The sequence below is a fragment of the Nicotiana attenuata genome, unplaced genomic scaffold, assembly GCF_001879085.1.
Source record: "Nicotiana attenuata strain UT unplaced genomic scaffold, NIATTr2, whole genome shotgun sequence".
Classification (NCBI taxonomy): domain Eukaryota; kingdom Viridiplantae; phylum Streptophyta; class Magnoliopsida; order Solanales; family Solanaceae; genus Nicotiana; species Nicotiana attenuata.
In genome coordinates this window covers 35,338-58,330 of record NW_017672865.1, presented here as the reverse complement: position 1 = coordinate 58,330, position 22,993 = coordinate 35,338, and the positions used below count along the sequence as shown (strand labels likewise).

General features: G+C 34.5%; 3 protein-coding genes across 3 annotated transcripts; all 3 read left to right on the top strand.

The window, feature by feature from the left end:
• The first annotated feature begins 1,529 nt into the window (after window positions 1–1,529).
• Window positions 1,530–2,396, top strand: LOC109214753 (agamous-like MADS-box protein AGL62). Its single transcript, XM_019378700.1, has 3 exons — window positions 1,530–1,695; window positions 2,008–2,113; window positions 2,210–2,396. Exons 1-3 carry the CDS (start codon window positions 1,530–1,532, stop codon window positions 2,394–2,396), a joined length of 459 nt encoding a protein of 152 aa, XP_019234245.1.
• A 6,176-nt stretch (window positions 2,397–8,572) lies between these two features.
• Window positions 8,573–9,226, top strand: LOC109214752 (agamous-like MADS-box protein AGL62). Its single transcript, XM_019378699.1, has one exon. The coding sequence runs from the start codon at window positions 8,573–8,575 to the stop codon at window positions 9,224–9,226; it is 654 nt and encodes a 217-aa protein (XP_019234244.1).
• A 3,673-nt stretch (window positions 9,227–12,899) lies between these two features.
• LOC109214756 (agamous-like MADS-box protein AGL62) lies at window positions 12,900–13,801 on the top strand. The gene has a single exon (XM_019378702.1). The coding sequence runs from the start codon at window positions 12,923–12,925 to the stop codon at window positions 13,577–13,579; it is 657 nt and encodes a 218-aa protein (XP_019234247.1). The 5' UTR covers window positions 12,900–12,922; the 3' UTR covers window positions 13,580–13,801.
• The last annotated feature ends 9,192 nt before the right edge of the window (window positions 13,802–22,993 follow it).

Sequence of the window (22,993 nt, the reverse complement as noted above, 5' to 3'; positions counted from 1 at the left end):
CGAGTGATAAAGCACGAAGGGTGATGTCGTGCACGATTGTGATATAAATACTAATGCACGAAGGAACATTCTGTGCCCTGTTTTGCTTATTAATGCACGAAGGAACATTCCGTGCCCTGATTTGATTACTAATGCACGAAGGAACATTCCGTGCCATCATATGAGTGTTTATGCACGAAGGGTCATTCCATGCCATCATTTTGTGAGGTAAAGCATGAAGGGTGATGTCGTGCACTTTATATGATTGTTTGGGTGAGAATGAGAGTAAAAGCACAAAGAATGGTGCCGTGCAACTGTTGATTTCCTACTATCGTTGCTATTGTAGTTGTACTGTTTCTTTCCTCAATTATTGATTTTATACTTGAACTGTTACAGCCCCTACAGCATGCTCCCCCTCCCCCTTGACTGGTTAATTTCTGTATACCTTTATATTACATACATATATATTGAACTGTACAGGTTTGTTTGGTAGTCCGGTCTAGCCTCGCCACTACTTCGCCGGGGTTAGGCCAGGCACTTACTATCACATGGGGTCGGTTGTGCTGATGCTACACTCTGTGCATCTTTTTGCACAGATCACAGCGCCGGAGCAGCAGCTTTTGGACAGCAGTAGGAGCGTTGGGAGTTGACTTCAGTCCAGAGATTTCGAGGTAGCCTTGTTGACGTCCGCATGGCCCGAAGTCTCTTCTATCCTCATTTCGTTTGTTGTCCTTGTACCGGAACAAACATTATTGTATTTTTTTCAGACTCTGTTTTTAGTATTCTATAGACGTTCATGAGTTAGTGACTCCAGTCTTGGGTAGAGGTTGTAATTGAATTTCTGCACTTGTTTTCAGATCATTTATATTTAAAACTTCCGCTTTTATATTAAATGTCTCATTGCCTTAGTATTGTCGATGTTGCCAAAAGGTTAATAATTAATTGGCTTGCCTAGCTCCTAATAGTAGGCGCCATCACGACTCTCAAAGGTGGAAAATCCGGGTCATGATAGAAACAAAACATGTCCTATTCTTCCATGACAGTTCGACTATTACCAAAATTTGAACTAACAAGAAAGAGAATATATGTCATACTTTTTAGCGACAACTAGAAAGTTACCAAAAATTAGAAGCAGTAAATAAGAGAATAAAAATAAAATAAAGATAATGGTAATTCAAATGGGATACTTATTCATCCATATGCAAATTATGGATATTCTTAAGAGAGTATCAAATACTAATAATCTTAGAACAAGCCTGAGCCAGGAAATTGACTTGAAAATTATAATATTGTAGAGGTAAATTTTGAAAATCTTTTGAAAAATAGAAAGTAGAGTCACCGCTATGATTAAGTATCTAAATTTACTTGCCTCATAACATGTGAACACTAAATAAATAAACTAGATTCATATCTATGAACTACCAAAATTGAAAAACCAAAGCCTTCAATATGTTGGAAAAACTCTATAAATACTAGGCTCCTGCATTACAAAGTTCATATCACATACTCTAAGAAATACTTGCTAGTTATATCATCATATATCCTTGAGAATGAGTACTAGGCTAATTAAGGGTCGCAAAAAAGTTCGTCTCGCAAAGATAGAGAATGAGACTAATCGACAAGTGACCTTCTCAAAACGCCGAAATAGTGTCTTCAAGAAAGCGAATGACCTTGCAGTTATGACTGGTGCTGAAGTTAGCATTATCGTGTTTCCAGGTAATTAACAAGCCTTATATTTTTTTTGTCATCTAGATATACATGATATATACCATCAACAAATATAACTAAATGTACATGCATCATCATAATTAAACATACAAATTTAAGATCTTGAACGTGATGAGTATTCTCACGTAAAAAATAACCTAATGCGATAGATATTATAATAGTAGATAAACTGATTTCTCTCCACTTATCCTATTTTATATTACTGATTTCTCTCTATTTACCCTATATAACAGTAGATAAACTAATTTCTCCTCTTATCTTATTTTATATTACTGATTTTTTTCTCCTCTTGCCTTATAGCTAATAAACCTTACTCTTTTGGTCATCCAAATGTAAATGAGACCATCGACAAATATGTTGGCAAAGAAAGACCTCCATCACCATCATCAACAGGCATTGATGTCAAGTATGTTCAGATGTTCCGAAAAGCCAATTCTAAAGCACTTAACACACAACTCGATTATCTGCAAGATTAGCTGGATTTTGCGTTAAACTTGAAAAGCAACCTCAAGGAAATGAATAAGAATTTGGATAGCCAACAAGAGTGGTTCATAGATCCAATAGAGAAGATGAATTACACGGAGGCTTCAATGTTGAAAGAGAGATTGGAAAATCTTCTCTTGAAGGTGAAGAATTATGGTACTGAACGTGGGTATCGTTACGAAAATGGAAAGTGGAAGGATGAATAAAGCTATATTACTATTGTTTTATTAATCGTTCTTGTTGTTGGCGGTATATGTGATGTCTTGACGATATGTATGCATGCTTGATCAAGGGAAACCTTATATTTTATAAGTGTGATCTTTCTATCTTTTAATAGCACAACTCGATCAAATTATAAGATGAAATAATTAAACATTGATTCGGTTGAGCTTTATGTCACGACCCGAATTTTCTACCCTCGGGAGTCGTGATGGCGCCTACTAATAGGAGCTAGGCAATCCAATTATCAATTACCTCTTTTAGCGAACATCAATAATATTAGAAACAATGAAGCATTTAATAATAAAGCGGAAGTTTTTAAATATAAATGAACTGAAAACAAGTGCGGAAATTCAATTACAACTTCTACCCAAGACTGGAGTCACTAACTCAGAACGTCTATAGAATACTAAAAATAGAGTCTGAATAAAATACAATACTGTTTGTTCCGGTAAAAGGACAACAAACGAAATAAGGATAGAAGAGACTCCGGGCCATGCGGACATCAACAAAGCTACCTCGGAATCTCTGGACTGAAGTCAGCTCCCGAATCCTCTACTGCTGCCCAAAAGCTGCTGCTCCGGCGCTGTGATCTGTGCAAAAAGATGCACAGAGTGTAGCATCAGCACAACCGACCCCATGTGCTGGTAAGTGCCAAGCCTGACCTCGGCGAAGTAGTGACGAGGCTAGACCAGACTACCAGATAAACCTGTGCAGTTATGAAATATCTTGTAGAAGAATAAACAGGAAATAAGCAGTTTATAAGGAGGGGGAGCATGATGTGGGGAGGCAACAGTTATAAACAAGGAGTCTAAATTCTAAGGTTATAATAGCCAACAAAAACTTAAATCCGGAATAAACAAACTTAAGCTATAACTTGTTGCGGCGCGCAACCCGATCCTCAATCATCACTGTTGCGGCGTGCAACCCGGTCCACAATCATCACTGTTGCGGCGTGCAACCCGATCCATATCCTTTAGTATAGTTGCGGCGTGCAACCCGATCCACATATATATCATTTATTATTGTTGCGGCGCGCAACCCGATCCATATATTTATTATTAATCCTCACCCAGGCAACAGTCGAAAATAAGGGGCAAGGGAGTAAACCATTAGTGAAAGAAATCCCGACAGGAGAACACAATAACACACCAAATCCCGGCAAGGGAGCAAAGTCAATAATTCAATATCCCGGCAAGGGAGAAAATCATCAAATCAATAAAACGTCCCGGCAAGGGAATAACCAATATCTCTTTCTTTTGCTTTCATTTCTTACTCTACAACTCACTTTACCATTCGAGTCATAGCTCCAAAGAATCATTTCATATCATATACCTTCACAATTCGCAACACAACTCAAGCCAAAGTCCCACGGAGTCTAATAATCATAATTTCTTTATCATGCTCTTTACATTATATAGGAATCATCGAATAAGCATGGAAGAACCACAACAAAATCAGATTAAGCAAAATATAAGGACTCACGGTCATGCTAGACACCAATGTATAGATACTGGTCACCANTCTTCCGATCTAATTAACAGAAAATGCCACGAAAAACCACAAAATTGAAAAATAATAAAAGAAAATATTTTTGTTTTGAAATTATGGGAGTAATTCATATAGGGCAAAAATCACGTGCTCACAGCTACTGCTGGGGGCTCGGGCTGCTGCGCGGTAGAAGAGGAAGCACGTGTTCTCGCCATCTGCGATAGAACAGAGTAGAAAGACAATCAGTATTTGAGAAACAGAATCGCACGACAAGAAAGAACAAAAGTGAAGTTTTCCTAACTCTGTAGCCTCTGGGGGATAAATACAGACGTCTCCGTACTGATCCCTCAGACTCTACCGAGTTTGTCCGTGAGTTGTGAGACCTATGTAACCTAGTGCTCTGATACCAACTTGTCACGACCCGGATTTCCCACCCTCGGGAGTCGTGATGGCGCCTACTAATAGGAGCTAGGCAAGCCAATTATCAATTACCTCTTTTAGCAAACATCGACAATATTAGAAACAATGAAGCATTTAATAATAAAGCGGAAGTTTTTAAATATAAATGAACTGAAAACAAGTGCGGAAATTCAATTACAACCTCTACCCAAGACTGGAGTCACTAACTCACGAACGTCTATAGAATACTAAAAACAGAGTCTGAATAAAATACAATACTGTTTGTTCCGGTACAAGGACAACAAACGAAATAAGGATAGAAGAGACTCCGGGCCATGCGGACGTCAACAAGGCTACCTCGGAATCTCTTGACTGAAGTTAGCTCCCGAATCCTCTACTGTTGCCCAAAAGCTGCTGCTCCGGCGCTGTGATCTGTGCAAAAAGATGCACAGAGTGTAGCATCAGCACAACCGACCCCATGTGCTGGTAAGTGCCTAGCCTAACCTTGGTGAAGTAGTGACGAGGCTAGACCAGATTACCAGATAAACCTGTGCAGTTATGAAATATCTTGCAGAAGAATAAACAGGAAATAAGCAGTTTATAAGGAGGGGGAGCATGATGTGGGGAGGCAACAGTTATAAATAAGGAGTCTAAATTCTAAGGTTATAACAGCCAACAGAAACTTAAATCCGGAATAAACACACTTAAGCTATAACTTATTGCGGCGCACAACCCGATCCTCAATCATCACTGTTGCAGCGTGCAACCCGGTCCACAATCATCACCGTTGCGGCATGCAACCCGATCCATATCCTTTAGTATTGTTGCGGCGTGCAACCCGATCCACATATATATCATTTATTATTGTTGCGGCGCGCAACCCGATCCATATATTTATTATTAATCCTCACCAGGCAACAGTCGAAAATAAGGTGCAAAGGAGTAAACCATTAGTGAAAGAAATCCCGGCAGGAGAACACAATAACACACTAAATCCCGGCAAGGGAGCAAAGTCAATAACTAAATATCCCGGTAAGGGAGAAAATCATCAAATCAATAAAACGTCCCGGCAAGGGAATACCCAATATCCCTTTCTTTTGCTTTCATTTCTTACTCTACAACTCACTTTACCATTCGAGCCATAGCTCCAAAGAATCATTTCATATCATATACCTTCACAATTCGCAACACAACTCAAGCCAAAGTCCCACGGAGTCTAATAATCATAATTTCTTTATCATGCTCTTTACATTATATAGGAATCATCGAATAAGCATGGAAGAACCATAACAAAATCAGATTAAGCAAAATATATGGACTCACGATCATGCTAGACACCAATGTATAGATACTCGTCACCATGCCTATACATCGTACTCGACAATTAGCAAGTAGCAAACAAGACTCAACTGTTATTCCCTCAAGCCAAAGTTAGGCAAGCACTTACCTCAACTTCCACAGCTAAATCAATCCACAACGACCGCCTTCCCTCTCGAATTCGGCTCCAACTCAATCAAATCTATGAAATAATGACTTTATAATATCAATAATAGCTAAACAAATCAAACCCAATGCCTAAATATAGATTCCCAACCTTTCTTCCAAAAATTCCAAAATCGACCCCGGGCTCGCTTGGTCAAAACTCGAGGTTCGGACCAAAACCAAATCCCCCATTCACCCACGAGCCCAAATATATGATTTGTTTTCAAATTCGACCCCAAAACGAGGTCTAAATCAAGAAAAATCAAAAAGCCCTAACTCTACCCATTTTCCCCAATTTCTACCCTAAATTACATGATTTAAGCCTAGGAATTTGATTAATAATGATGGAAAACAAAGAAAACAAGTTGGAATTTACTAACCCAAGTGGTCTTGATGAAAGGAAGCTTCAATGGATGCCTAAGGACCTTTGAGAAGAAGAAACTCGGATATTTTTATGAAGGGTCCGCGACTACACTGTTCTGGAATTTAATTATAACTGGATAAAAATTGGTCTATGCGATCGCGGAGAAGGCAATGTGATCGCTTAAGGTTATGTCTGCTGTGCACTGCGATCGCGGACATGATGTTGCGATCGCATAGAGGAAAAAAAAAGGAAGGCTGGCTTTACACAATGCGATCGCGTAGGGTAGAATGCGATCGCATAGAAGGATTTATGAACCCCCTAAATTTGCTCTATGTGATCGCGAGTGATATGCGATCGCATAGAAGGAATATCTGGGCAACCAACAACATCTATTTCTGCAACATTTCTAAATCTAAAACCATTCCGAAACACATCAGAATCACACCCGAGCCCTCGGGGCTCCTAGCCAAACACATGAACTAACTCAACAACATCATACGAACTTAACCGTGCGATCAAATCGCAAAAATAACATCAAAAACAAGGAATCAAACCTCAAAAGTCATGTTTTTCTTTGAAATTTTCATAAAGCATCAAATTTTCATTTTAAGTCCGAAAAACGTCAAATGACGTCTGATTTCAAACCAAATTTCACAGAAAGCGCTTAAAGCACATATAAGACCAGTACCGGGCGCCGTAACCAAAATACAGGCCCGGTACCAACACGTTCTAATCAATTTCCTTTTCAAATTTCCATATTAATTTCAGAAAAATAATTTCACAGAAAAATTCATTTCTCGGGCTCTAGACCTCGGAATTCGACTCATGCCCGAGTCTCATATTTTTCTACGGACCTCCGGGACCGTCCAATCACGGGTCCGGGTCCGTTTACCCAAAGTCTTTAAAATTAAAACATGAGTTTCAGCAATCCAATATTACACGACTATTACTCATGTTTTAATTTTAAAGACTTTTCCTCTTGTTTCTTCTTTTTTATTACTATTCACGTCCTTCCCAAGAAGGAAAAGAACGAAAAATGTAACGTGATTATGATTTCAAATGATTTGTTTACATGATAAGCTACATTCAAGAAAAATGACTCCATTATTATCGGCCTAAGATAGTAATCTTGTAATCTGATGATTGTTAGTACGTTTTGCATCATCCAACGGAGGTTTTTAATTTTTAAGGAATAATTTCCTCTTCTATATTCAACTCTCTTACTATTCACATCCTTAGCCACACCAAAAAAAAAATAAATAAATAAATAAATAAATAAATAAATAAAGAGAGAGAGAGAGAAAAAAACGAAAAAAAAAAATAAGAAGAAATAATGATATGTGATTATGATTTCAAATGAACTTTTTACCTTGATAAGTTCTATATTCAAGAGGAAGGACTTGATAACAAACGAAACCTAAAGATATTAATTTGATTGAGATTCCCTTCATGATTTAAGAGATCAATTTTTTGATGTAATCTGAAATACTACTCACCTAAATCATTGACGTGCAAAAAATAAATTTATCAGAAAAATAAATTATTTAGTTGATCCAATTACTATTTCATTTGATCATTTTGCCCTGTTACTCAAATTTCATTAGTTATATCTTCAGAAAAATATTGATAAAAAGAAGTTGTGGACAAACCTAATTAACACTTTCTCAATTACAGAGAAGTCGTAATGAAAGTCAAAAAACAATGTTTAGAAAAGCAAAACAAAGTTAGAAGAAAGGAAGAAAGTTATTGTAAGAGGAACTAAAATGATATGAAAAATCAAATCCTGCCATACAACAGGCAAAACAAATTACAAGAAGAAATAAACCAAGTTCTCGGCCTTGTAGACGAATTAAAAAGATTCGTTCTCCTATAATCGTTAGTACTCGAAACCTTATTCACTTTATATATTAGCAAGTTATATAGTTAATGTAATCCTTTTTCCTTTTTTTTTCTTTTCAAAATATGCACATGTACAAAGTGTGGAACAATTACTTGTCGAAATTCAGAGAATAATGACTTGGTAGGCCTTCACCACAAACATAGTAAGGTATTTACTTTATTCTTTAATTATAATTTTAACGATGCATTTTAGTCACAAAAATCAATAAATTTAAAGATTCTCGAGTTTCAGTTACAAGCCAGTTGGAAAAATTAAATTTTCGAGAAACCTCATCGACTAAGTTCGTAGAGTTTCATTGAACTTTCGCACATGTACATGAATGGCTAGCATATAGTTGAAGAGAAATAATTTTTTTCCCCAATTTGTGAACTCAAATCATGGAATCAAATGGAAACAAAAATCACATATCTCACAAAATCCATGAATATAAGTTGTTCAACAATTTTCCCTGAATTGGACCAAACCAACAAAAGCTATATAAGTTTCTCTTCTACATAAGGAAGAAGAGATTAAATTTTACTTTAGCTATGGCAAGAAAGATGAGCAAAGGTAGACAAAAGATTCAAATGACTAAAATGTCAAAAGAAAGCAACCTTCTTGTAACCTTCTCAAAACGTCGTTCTGGACTTTTCAAAAAAGCTAGTGAACTTTGTACACTTTGTGGTGTTGAAATAGCCATTATTGTTTTCTCCCCTGGCCATAAAGTTTTCTCTTTTGGTCATCCTAATGTTGAGTCTATTATCGATCGTTTCCTTACTCGTAATATTCCTAGTAACACTACTGCAAATTCTTCTTCTACAACTTGTCAACTTGTTGAGGCTCACAGAAATGCAAATGTTCGCGAATTGAATAAGCAACTCATGGAGATTCTCAATCAATTGGAGTTTGAGAAAAAACGTGAAGTTGAACTTGTGAAAATTAACAAGGCAAAAATAGGAAAGAATTGGTGGGAAAGGCCAGTAAATGAACTTGGACATGCTGAATTGGAACAGTTGAAATTAGGAATGGAGGAACTCAAAAAAAATGTTACAAAGCAAATGCAGAAAATATTTATTGAGTCATCAAATACTCCTGCATTTTTTCTTGGAGCTTCTTCGTCTAATGGAGGCCAAGCTGATGTTAAAAATATCACAGGCCTTGGACTTTCCATGGCCACTCATGGGCATATAATTTTTCCCTGATTAACTGAGTTAATCAAGAAATATTACAATTTTAGGTCAAGAGGTTGATCATATCGAGACTTTAAATTAATTTTTTGTTCTAATATACTAAGTTCTATATTTGAGTAATACCTGAAATGTTTATTTATTGATACTATGCAATTTGTACGACCATGCGTCCAGACAATATTCATACTCCCTCCGGTCCAAAATAAGTGATTTTTTGGCCTTTTTCTTGTAGTCCAAAATAAGTGATTTTTCCAGATTTCAAGGATGAATTAATTATTTTTTTTCCTACATTGTCCTTGAAGTAAATAGTGTTGGAATATGTGTTAGAAGTGTTTATGTGAGATAGTAAAGGTTAATATGGTCAATTCCATTAGTAATTAATGCTAAAAGGTGGATTTCTTAATCTGTGTAAAAACATCCAAAAAATCACTTATTTTGGACCGGAGGGAATATTAATTTAGGCTATTATCGTGGTTTGATGTTTTTATCATCCTAAAGTGAATAATGAACAAAGAAGTTTACAGTGATTTCACTCCAAACTTGTTCTGCATTGGGCTTAGTTCCCCCTTGAAAATATTGCTCCAGTAATTTTATACATGTGCCAAACATTCAAAGTTGTGTTTGAAAAAAAAAAAAAAAAAAAAAAAAAAAAAAAAAAAAGGAGAAAGAAGGAAAGCTGATAAATTAATTTGACGGGGCTAAATCAAATAAAATTGTTGTTGGAGATTTGTCCTATTAATCTTGAACCCTCTTATTCTTTGTTAAGGGCATTTTTACTCATTAGATCACTCAAAAAATATTTACATGTAATTTTGAGTCAGTCATTTTGAAAGTGAGATCAAGTTTCATTGTATACGGTAAAGGTGACCGACCAATTGTTAATTTTTTATATTGTCCATGTATTTAAGTAAAATTCTAAAATTTGACAAGTCGAGGGAGAGAGATAGTCATATTAAAAGGATTTAAGTTATATAAAGTAGGGGTGTACATAGATCGGGTTGGTTCGGATTTTCTAATTACCAAACCAAACCAATTGTATCGGGTTATTAAAATTAAATACCAAACCAAACCAATAAAAGTCGGATTTTTTAATCTCGGTTTTTTCGAATTTTCGGGTTTTTTCGGGTTTTTTTTCATAAAGTCTTCATAACATAAAACGTAAAATTTTTGCTCCAAATATTTCTTTAATCCTAGTAAGACATAACTATATAAGGTGTTTTCAATGAAATAACATAAATATGAGATGAGTCATGGCATTGTATTAAAATATTCAACAATAAAGATAACAAAATCGCATAAAATAAATATTATTAATAAGCCATAATGAAAACAAACATAATTTAAAATTATGACTAATAAGTACTATTATTTACCTAACTAACCACTAAAAGAAAAATAAGTTATACATTTTATCTAAACAATGAAAAAACTAAAAAATAGATATCCAACACTATTTTCATTCATAGTACAATCGAATTGAATGTCTTTAATTAACATTAGTATTGATTTGATTTTGGTTTAAGATTTATTTGAGTTACTAACATTTATGTACATTAAAACTTATTGGAGCATCCAAAAATTATAAGCCCAAGTTTGAAATAATACGTTAAAAGATAAAATTATGAAAAAGCTTAAGAAATATTTATAAACTACACTACCATAAATATTTTTATGTATTATATATATTTAAACTTCTATACATATAAAGTCGGGTTGGTTTGGTTCGGTTTGACTTTTTTTAGTTAAAACCAAACCAAACCAAATATGGTCGGGTTTTTTTTTCCAACACCAAACCAAATCAAACCAAACCATAGTCGGGTTTTTTTTCTCGGTTTGACTCGGATTATCGGGTTGGTGCGGTTTGTCGGTTTGATTTGTACACCCCTAATATAAAGTAATACAACAAGATTATCTTACACTTTCAATGAATTTTGACGTGTGATGATAAGTTAGTTATTATTTTTACCAGATTATCAATTAATGTTTATCAAAAATTTATCTAATAATTATATTATGTACATGATATATAAGTGATCTGATTGTCTATACATATCTAAATTCTTCAACGCATAAAACTTCAATTCACATTTCTAAATTCTTTTTCTCGAACTAGTTATACTGATGAATATTGTCAAAATCGATACTTCTATGCTTGACGTGTTACTTTTCTTTTATCTTTTGCTTTCATTTTGCTGGGTGATGGTGTTTCTCTTGATCTCATATACAGAAAGGAAACGAATTACTTTTAAGTGATTCTTGTAAAAATAAAATAAAAACAATAATTATCGGCAGAGGCAGAGGCAGAGTCAAATTTGAAATTTATGAATTCTGATTTTGTTATCGAACCCATAACTTGTTTTAGTTACTGAATTCGTAGTTTACTAATTTTTTAATGTAAATATAAATCTAATAAAAAACTAATGAATCCGTCCGAACCCCTAAATAATAGTCTAGCTCCGCTCTGATCATCGGGAAAGACAAAAAATCATTACAAACGAAAAAGAGGGTAAATGCAATAACAGAAGGGTTTTAAACCGTTTAAGTAGAAAAGATGTCATATAAAAAGCTCCCCGGGTACATAAATTAAATTTTGCAGTAGATAATATAAAATATACGAAAATTATCGTATTATATGATTATCTATCTTGAAATCAAGTTAAAGTTTTGAAAAAAATGTATATATGCTAGAGGTTGCATCTATAGTCCTTAACTATAAATTAGCACAAAGTCATTAAGAAATTTAAAAAGTACTGTAAAAAACCTCATTCATTCTTCCGACCTTTTAGATTTTAATAAGCTCATTCTGCTAACAATATAATTACTTTGCATGTTTGTTCCTCTTAATGGTAGTGAATATACATTTTATGATTATTGAATCTCTACTTGCTATTCTAGAAAATTTTCTGTCTCTTTTGGAAATTCTAGAGATAGAACCATCCATCTAAAGAATTATATCATATTTTCCTTTATTTAATTCTTATGTAACTTTATAATTTGTAACCGTATGATCAACTACAGCAATTTATTTCAAGAAAATTCCCATATTCCGACATAATTTTGCATTTTTTTCATATCTTATAATCTATATATGTTATTTAACTTTTATGATTCATGACTCATCAATATCTAAAATTAATTATCCCCGCCTGATTTCTCAAGCTAAGACACTAATATTATCCAACTATTATCATAATTGGCTTCTTCTTAGGTTACAACTCAAAAGTAAATGCAAAACATGATTGTCTTTAGGTTACAACTCAAAAATAAAAATTACGTATCCTTTGCTCACTCACCATCATTTATTCGTAAAATAATCTTAGTCTCTTGATTAATTACCATTTATCCCTGCTAGCTAGCTGCATAAAAACCAATCAATAGATAGAAGGGTTGACAATTGTAACAAATAATTAAGTCATTACTTATTAAGGGATATATCATAAATAAAAGTTGACTTTCACAAGTAATATATATGCCTTATTGTTTTAATAATGCCAACTAGGGTGCATTGAGTATCATATTATCAATCCATTAATAGGATAAGATTTTCTAACTCCCAAATCAGCACATTACATAGAAACAATAGTAAAATATTTTAAAGATAGCAAGTTTGAGAGTACCCCAAAGCACCTTTAAATAGTCCATATTTTTTACTCTGAATGTAAACTCAAAAACCACAAGAATTATCTCTAATATTCTTTAGTTTCAGCCATGGCAAAGAAACCTAGCATTGGTCGTCAAAAGATCAAAATTGCCAAAATAGAGGTCAAAAATCATCTCCAAGTTACTTTCTCAAAACGTCGTTATGGTCTTTTCAAGAAAGCTAGTGAACTCTGCACACTTTGTGGTGTTGAAATAGCTATCATAGTTTTTTCTCCTGCAAGAAAAGTTTTTTCTTTTGGTCACCCTAATGTTGAGTCCATTGTCGATAGGTTCCTCTCAAGAAATCATAATCCAGTTTCTAATTCATCACTTCATCTTGTTGAGGCTCATCGAAATGCTAGTGTTCGTGAGCTCAATTTGCAGTTAACTCAGATTCTTGCTGAGCTTGAAGTTGAGAAGAAAAGAGGAGAATCATTTGATCAAATGAGGAAAACTAGTCAAAGTCAATATTGGTGGGAAGCTCCTATAAGTAAACTTGGTTTGCATGAACTTGAACAATTAAAGGATTCAATGGAGGTTTTAAAAAAGAATGTGACAAATCAGGCAAGCAAGTTTATGGTTGAGACTACTGCTAATTCTTCTTATTTTGGTGTTAATGGGAATGGAATTTTTGACAACTATGATATCAAGCCAGCTCGAAACATGGCTGCTTCAAATAATCTTCATAACCATAATTTTGGTTTTGATTCGGCTGGATTGTTTTAATTCTTTTCTGGTCCGGCTCTTCCTCAGATCCCGTGCATGGCTGGAGCTTAGTGTATCGGGCTATCCCTTTTTTCCCCTCTTTTTATCAACTAAAGCCAACGAGTACCTCACTAGTTGGTCTTTGCTATAAGTTTCTCAAGTTCTCAGCTTGTGTATTGATTGCCTATATATGAGCAACAACAAATTGTTGCCCTTATAAATCAATATGTTTTTTTTTCCGCTTATGTTTATTACTTCCCCAGCCATTACCTTCATCCATTGCTTTTTATTAAGAAATCCTATCTTTATTTCTTAGTGTGAAGTTGAGTTCTACCTTCCCTAATTCATATATATAATATATATATCCGTCTTAACAATTTCTCTTAAAGAACATATATCAAGCATTAATCTTACCATCTAAATTGATTATTATGGGGAAAAGATGGATACATTTTCTCGTAAACAGAATAATAAAACATACTGTTGTTATTACAATCATAAGCTTAAGCAATAAACCAAATAAAAACTAGATTAAAGCTTTAGTAAACCAATGAAAAGTGGCACCAAGGTGTGACCAAATTGTCAATAAAAGGTGGAATAAATACCATAAGAAACCACATTCAAATTCTAACAATGAAATACATAAAGAAAGAATGCGCATGACCGGTTTAGTTTTACTTTCCTCTTCTTCTTCTTTTTGTTATTATCATCATCGTCTCCGATTTTGTCTTTTCCAAACTCTATTTCCTTGCCAACGTAGTCATCGTCTCCTTCACTCCTCTTTCTCTTCTTCGATTTTGCATCTTTTTCAATTCTCTGGCTCTTAGGTCTGTTGTTGTTGCCAGTACTTCGGTTGTTACCACGGAGCATTTCGATCTTTCTGCGTAGCTTTTGCATCAGCTCTTCGCGACTAACACAGGAGGGATTAGGATTACCATTATTACTATTAGGGTTATTGGTTTTTTGCAGTTTTTGAAGGGAGTGAACAGGGGCGGCTCAACAAGATTGGGGACCTAAAGCCAAACTTCATAGAGAGGCCTTAATTTTTTTTTAAAAAGAAAAAATCGTCATATATATTTTTACTTGTTCATATTATTATCATGTAACTCAACTCTATCAATGACTTGTTCATTTGAAGAACATCCTCCAATATTTTCTGATTCAAGATTTTTATTATTTGTTAAAAATCTATCAAGGGTTCCCTTTTGGGAGTTAATTAATTAATTCTTCACATTTACTTTTCTTTCTTTTTTTCTTTTTGCACAACTAGATTCATATTTTCTAGTTGACATATTTAAATTGAATAAAATTTAATAATAACTAAAACAAAAATATATACTTAGGATTTAGGAAGTAAGAATATCAATAATGACAAATTTTCAATGAAAAATAATAATATAAAGTTAGAATAATAAAATCAGGCCGGCTGGCTCAAGATTAACGATTGATGGCTCAAGAACGATATCGAAATAGTGTTGCACTGCTTCAAAGTAACGATTGCTTTTGTCTTGTTCCAATGCTTGAAATTTGAAGAAGACAGCCAAAAACAAACTTTTATTTTTTTTGTGAGCAAACAACAATTTTTATGCAATGAACATCAAAACATATGAAATACAAGAATTCCACGGAGAATAGGAAAGAAATATAAATATAGCAGTGGTCCTCACATAAATAAAAATTTATTAAAAATTCTTTTCATTCCCTAATTTAAGGGTGATGGAAAACAGGTATAAACAGCGGAAGCAAATAGCCAAGATCACTTGTATGTAATATAGACAACACATAATCACAGATATTAATCAACCATAAAATCAATACTTATCTCTTGAAGCGTGACAGCGATCGCGAAAAGAGCCTCCAAGCAAGAGCGAAAACGTCCACGGGATCATCCTCCAGTTCCACAGTCTTCTGCTGTGTGACCCGAATAATGACCGGAATAAGCGAAACTCATGTGAGCGAGTTTCTCCTAGGAAAACTGTATAGTAAAACCATCGCCTCCTTATGGAATAAGACCCATTTATATAACCACAGGTTTTAGGGTTTAAAGTCTTTTCCTAAACCTGTTGGGTCTTACTTTTTCACCAAGAAATATAATTCCATTTAATTCCTAATTATTCGGTCACAGCAGGGACCGCAGTATTTAATTAACGAGGCTTCCTATTATGGACTTAATTCAAAATATCCGAATTAATACTACCATAATAAATTACGAATTATTCCACTAAAAATTCGTAACTGCACTCCTCAATTCAATTTCGAAATTATTCCATTAAACCTTATTTTAACTCCCCATGTTAAGATTCAGATACTAATCGAATAAATTAAACTACTGACAATTTAATTCATTGATTATTTCTTTTAGACTTTAGCTTAACTTGTTTCATGTGACGGATACAAAATTCACCTGTAGGGTTTACACATGAAAACTTATAAGCTTTCATAAAGGTGTATCATCAATCTCTAGACCGAGACATGGATTCCATCAACTAACTGTTAATTTGCCAATGTATATCATTATTGTCCAACTTACCAGGCATATTGACTCACGAAAGAATCTCGCCCTTTAATAAATCAAAACAATAAATAATATACACAGCTAATAATAATTATATCAAGATTAAGAGTATAAGTACATTTAATGGCTTGAGAATTTATTTTATTAAGTCAGCATAAAATACTTATCTCTACTTGGTCCGTTCAATACATATAAAATGTACTAGCACAAGAAGTCGGAATTAAACCATTCCCATAATCAAGATAAATTATATTTAATCTTGTGCTGCAATCATTCCTGCTGGTTTGTCCAATTCCATCATTAGATTGTGAACATGATCTTTATACTTATAAGAACCGATGATTTAATCTTCCGTTATAAGCTAAAACTACACACTAAATCATCTACTATATAAGTAAAGGACACAAACGAATATATGATCTATTTAAAACTTTATTAAAATTGAATAAACAATTGTTCCATAATAAATACTATATCCAAACCAAAATTCATGGTTAAGTATATATCTCAACAATCTCTCACTTAGACTTTTAACCATGACAATTATTAGAATATACTATATTTAAATGCGTGGTTAATAGTATATGCCCTAACAATCTCCCACTTACACTCATAACCATGCATCTATAACTTTCACAGCTATCCTTTTGCACGACTATTAAAAGTCTTTGCCAATAAGCTTTTGCTAAAAAGAACTTGCCAAGTTATTTTCAAATGCAATCTTTGTCTAGTAGTGCTTTGTCGTAGCTAACTAGTTTGGTATTAAACTCTTCAGGGATCATGTTACCGAAAATATCCCAAGAGTGTGCACCAAACTATGATTTTCCTTAGTATTCTCCCACTACGACGAAGCACTACTAATATTACCTTCATTACCTTACAGTATTGAAATATTAGCTACTTCTTAATATAGTGTTCGGTGTTTAAACATCACTCCCACTCGACAACGGTATATTTTGTCTATTAACGTTCTCCCACTACTTAAATTCAATGGAACGTCAATTCCGACGTGTGGGTTTTGATGTTCTTGAACATCTAGTTATTTCTTTGCCTAGTTCCTGTAAAATTAGTTTACTTCTAGGAACATGGTTTATTGAACAGTCCTTATCTAGAAAAATGCATGTGTTTTAACAATTGCCTTATTTTCTTTAGGACAATAAAATAAACCTCCATTCGTTTTCTTGGATATTCAATAAACATGCACCTATCCATTCTTAGTTCCAACTTACATACCTGTTTTCTCTTTCAGCATATATGCTGGACAATCCTATATTTGAACATGCTACATGCTGAGCTTACATTCAGTCCACAGTTCTATAGATGTCACAGGTACTAACTAAGAAGAAACTAAATTCAGAATTTAATTTGCAGTTTCTAGGCAATATTCCAAATATGAATAAGGCAAAACTTAATAACACTTCATTAATCTATCTATGTCCCAAAGAGACTTATTTCTTCTTTCTACCACATCACTCTATTATGGAGTTTACGATATAGACAATTGAGATGTAATCCCTTATTCTGATAAGTAACAAAAGAACTTTTCTGATATGTGCTCGCCACTACAATCAAATTGCAGTTACTTAATATATTTCCTTGGCGCTTCTCCGTTTCAAGTCTTAAAAACCTTGAATTATTTAAACCATAAAGACTTACGGTGCATCAAATAAATATATTAATATTTTGAGTAATTATTATGAACGTCACAAAAATACTCAAAATAATCTCTTAATAGTATGTTCTTTTAACTATACAAATCAGAAGGGATTCATTCTACCTTATCACTAGCTTTATTTCCTTTTGAAGGGAAACATCCCTTAGTCAAATTTCCTTCCAAACGGGATCCACAAGTTGGCAGTGCCTCTACTTTCAATGAACCTTAAGGTCCATCCTTGACCAACTTGAAATTCTATCCAGGTTAATATGACTTAGATAAAAGTGCACAGATAAGTTTTACTCAATTTCGAAGAACATATTCTCTTATGAGGTAAACTAATATTGTTCTGTTTAGGAGAGACATTATACACGATAACAAGGTCATGCATTCATGTACCACAAGAGATAAAATATTTATCAAGCTCAATAACTCAAGAGTTATTCGAAAAATAAAACAAATATCCATCTTTTGCTTTGCTCAGAAACTGGAATTAGATTCCTTCTAACAAAAGGAACATATATTGCATCCTTTAAATTAATGTCTTATCACTATCAAAAGAAAATTTTAATAAGTAATACGACAAATTGCATAAAGTCATTATGGAGATGAGATAAAACTTTAAATAGATCATAATAAGTCAAAACACTGAATAATAAAATTTAGACTGCATTCAATATATATACATACATGCATCTCGAATAACAAATTTCGATGGGAAAAGAATCATCCATGCAAAGTATATTATATAATACAAAATTTATACAACTCAGAAGGAAAACAGAACCAGCTCCGATGGAGAGCATACTGTTATTTTCAGATAATTGTATATAACCATTTAATACTAAAATTTCAAACACAATGCACATATATGTATCTATGCATCTTGAATAGAAAATTTCGATGGGAAAAAAAAATACTCATGCAACATACATATGTAATGCCATATTATTCACTCAAAAATTAAAACAGATTCAACTCAGATGGAGAGTATACTGTTAATTTAAGTCAAGTGAACATCATAATTAATAGCTCTAGTTTCATTGATCCAACATGTATACTCAGATGGAGAGTAGGTACATAATATCAATAACTAGTATTTCACTTAGTGAGCTTACAATAAATTTATCCGATATCGAGGAAGACCTAAAGTCGACACATAAATTTAAACTCACTTGAAATTAATGGTGGAAGACTATAAAAATGTATTTCTATCACCACTTAATCATGGTTGCATTATAATTACAAAATTGATTCAACATATAAACTCATATGGAGAGTCAATACATGTTATCAACTACTAGTAGTTATACTCAGTAAGTTCATAATAAATTTATCCGATATGGAGGAAGACCTAAAGCCGACACATAAATTTACACTCACTTGAAATTAATGGTGGAAGACCATAAAAATATATTTCTATCACCACTTAATCATGGTTGCATTATAATTACAAAATTGATTCAACGTGTAAACTCAGATGGAGAGTCAATACATGTTATCAACTACTAGTAATTATACTCGATAAGTTCATAATAAATTTATCCGATATGGAGGAAGACCTAAAGTCGACACATAAATTTATTATCTTACTATAAATAAATAGTGGAGACCATAGGGGTTAATTCCTATCACCACTTGATCACAATCACGAAATTTTCTCTGAGGATTAAGTTCCAAAATTCAGAAAATGCTCAAAAATCCATCTAGATAGTCATGAAACACTAAATTAATGTTATTCACTGCATACAGCAAGTATTATTTATTGGGATTTTTCGATAGACTTACCAAATTTCAGGTCAATTGGAGATGATGATCACCAAAACTGGACCAAATTCGAATAAGTCTTTTAGGCGAATTTAAGATTCAACCATTGTGATTTACATTCTTTTCATATATCATATGAAATTAAATCATCGTGTGTAATCATGTTCCAGATTTAACACAAATAAAACCGATATATAAAGAATAGTTTTCATATTTAAAGCTTATTTAATCCAATAAACTGCTTAAACCCAATCTAAAAGACCTCGAAACGCCCAAAAATAACGTGATTCACTACATAGTAGTGAGTATTCTTCACCAAGTTGTTTCCGATGGACCTACCAAATTTCAGGTCAATTGGAGTTCGTCAAAATCATGACCTCCAAATCTATGACCAAATTCGGAGAATAACCATGTTAGGCATTTTCATGGATTAAAATAAATATGATCATGCTTTCTATTCTCCTTATAATTTCTATGAGCACAAGACATAGATTATGTTCTTACTTTTCCGTAAGGTACATAAAATCGCCTATATCCAATTATCCTCCCGTTTTATACAAATGAGAATCCAAGATATTACTTTTCATCATATTTGGTGAAAACCTCAATATCTTTTCTCATAAATTAGTTTAACGTCACTAGTACCAAGAGGTAAACCTCTTTGGTGTAGATGAAAACTCTACTACTAGCGTAAACATATCAAGGACAAATTTTTACATGGTACATTGAGTACATTTATTCATGACTCAAATAAATAGACCACTTTTGTGGATCCTATTTATTAATTATAACTCTCAATCCATGCGTTGATATAATCTTACATGTTGCGACGACCCGGCCGGTCGTCTTAAGAATTAACGCCCCGATCCCCTATTAACTGCTTTCCCCAAGTCTATTTATGCTAATTTGAATTGCTGGGATGTTCGGTTTTGAGTTTCGGAGAGTTTTGGGGCACTTAGTCCCTAAATGAGAGCTTAAGTGTTGGAAAGTTGCCCGTAGTCGGAACAGTATGAAGATGGCCTCGGAATGGAAATCTGATGGTTCTGTTAGCTCCGTTAGGTGATTTCGGGGTTGGGAGCATGTTCGGAATGTGTTTTGGAGGTCCGTAGCTGATTTAGGCTTGAAATGCCGAAGTTTGAATTTTTTGAAGTTTCCGGTCCGATAGTGAAATTTTGATCCAAGGGTCAGAATGGAATTCCGGAAGTTGCAGTAGCTCCGTCATGTCATTTGGGATGTGTGTGCAAAATTTCAGGTCATTCGGACGAGGTTTGGTTAGGTTTTTGATCGAAAGCGTGTTTTGATAGAATTTGAAGTTCTTAGGCTTAATTCGAGTTTCCGACATTGTTTTAGGTGGTTTAAGGGTTGGTACAAGTTTGAATGATGTTATGGGATATGTCCGTAGGTTTGGTTGAGATCCCGGGGGCCTCGGGTGTGTTTCGGGTGCTCAACGGAGCATTTTGGAGTTGTGAAAAGTTGCAGAAAATCCTTCAGCAGTTGCAGGACCAATTCCTTCTTCGCGTTCGCGTAGCCCTGACCTTCTTCTTCTTCGCGTTCGCGTCCTCCTCCACGCGTTCGCGTAGTATAATCTGGGAGGAGGACAAATTTCTTCATCGCATTCGCATTCAGTGACCCGCGTTCGCGAAGCCCTGTAGTTTCCTCCTTCGCGTTTGCAGCCTATCCATCGCGTTCGCATAGTCCAATTTGGCCCTTGGGGGGGGGGGGTGTTGAGCCCATTTTATTCATCGCATCCGCGTGATTCTTATCGCGTTCGTGTAGCACTGCCAGTCCAGGCCTTCGCATTCGCCTACCATTCCACGCGTTCGCGAAGGGCAATTTTACAGCCTTCACTTTTTCTTCTTCGCGAATGCGAGCCTATTTTCGCGTTCGCGTTGCATTAAATGCCTGGACAGTTATAAACAATTCAAAATCGAGGGTTAGCCATTTTTTATCAAAACACAAGCTTGGGAGCTCGGATTTGGGAGAAATTTCGAGGCATTTTCGAGGGCATCGACTGGGTAACGATTCTCTACCCTCTTATGCTTAAAACCCACTAATCTAATCACGAATTCCTCCTTAATTTTGGATTTTTTAATGAAAGACGGGTAAAACTTCATAGACCAAATTATTGAGTTTTGAGTGGGTGTTTGACCCTGATTTGAGAGATTTTTATGTGGTTAGACTCGTGAGAGTACGAGGGTTCTGAAAATGTAAAATTTATCCGGTTCCGAGACGTTGGCCTGAGGGGCGTTTTGGTCATTTTATCTAATTTCGCGTCTTAGCTTTAAATTAAATAGTAGAATCAGTTGCTTGAGATGTTATTTACTATATGTAATTGAATTGAATAGATTTGGACCATTTGGAGTCGGATACTCGTGGCAAACGTGTGGTTTCGAGTTGATTTTGGAGCTGGTTTGAGGTAAGTGGCTTGTCTAACCTTGTGTGGGGGACCTTTCCCCTTAGGATATGATATTTGGTAATTGAATGCCTTGTACGTGAGGTGACGAGCGCGTACTTGAGCTAATTGTTGAAAATCAAATTTTACTTTAAATATTTAGACTGAGTTTCTTTCTTATCTGCTTATTCCATTTGCAATTATAGCCTGTGTTAGTTAGAAAAGCATGCTTAGTTGGTCTAAATTGCCTATTTGCTCAAGTTGCTTTGTTTGTACTACGTGAAGCATGTTAGGCTAGAACTACCTGTTGCCTTGTATCGTTGAACTTCATTTCTGGTTATCTTCTTGCTGTGACTGCGTATTTACATTGGGACTACGGATGTGGGATTCCGGTAGCTCCCCCCCCCCCCTCTCTTGTTTATTTACTTTGGGACTATGGGTTAGATTCTCGGTAGATCCCTCTGCACCTTCACTTTGGGACTACGGGTTAGATTTGTTACACCCCGTGTTTTCGTACGTAAGAATACATCATAAGTCAATTAATGTAAGCTCAAAAAGGGAATCATCTTTTAAAAGTTTACAAAGTTAGTTCATCATGTTAATATGGAGGTTACAAATATTTAAGATCATTAGTACCAAGTAGCAAGAGGGTTTGAAGGCTTAGAAGCTAAACGAATTGAAGAAAATAAGTTTCGTCGAAAGTCGACAAGTTGGAATATTTTACCATGTACTTTTGGGGTGATACTAGGGTTATTAACATTATAAGGAGATTATGTTATGAGTTATTTTAGTCGTACGATAGTTGGTGTTATGTTTTGAAGTCAAGCGAGTTGTGGAACAAAAGTTGGAAAAGGTCATCACAAGTTCCATTTATAATATGCTGAAATTTAGGTCAAATGTAGATACACTTTTCTCCCAATATACTTGGAATCAATGGATGATCTACATATCAAATTGAATATCTACGAGTCTAGTTTCCAACGCATTAACCCGTTCGTCGATACGATATTGGAGTAGAGAGATATTTGCATTTTCACGAGACAGCGCAGACTGGTAGGTGACAAGTAGGTGCATCACCTACTTGCCAAAATGAGAGGACTCAATTAA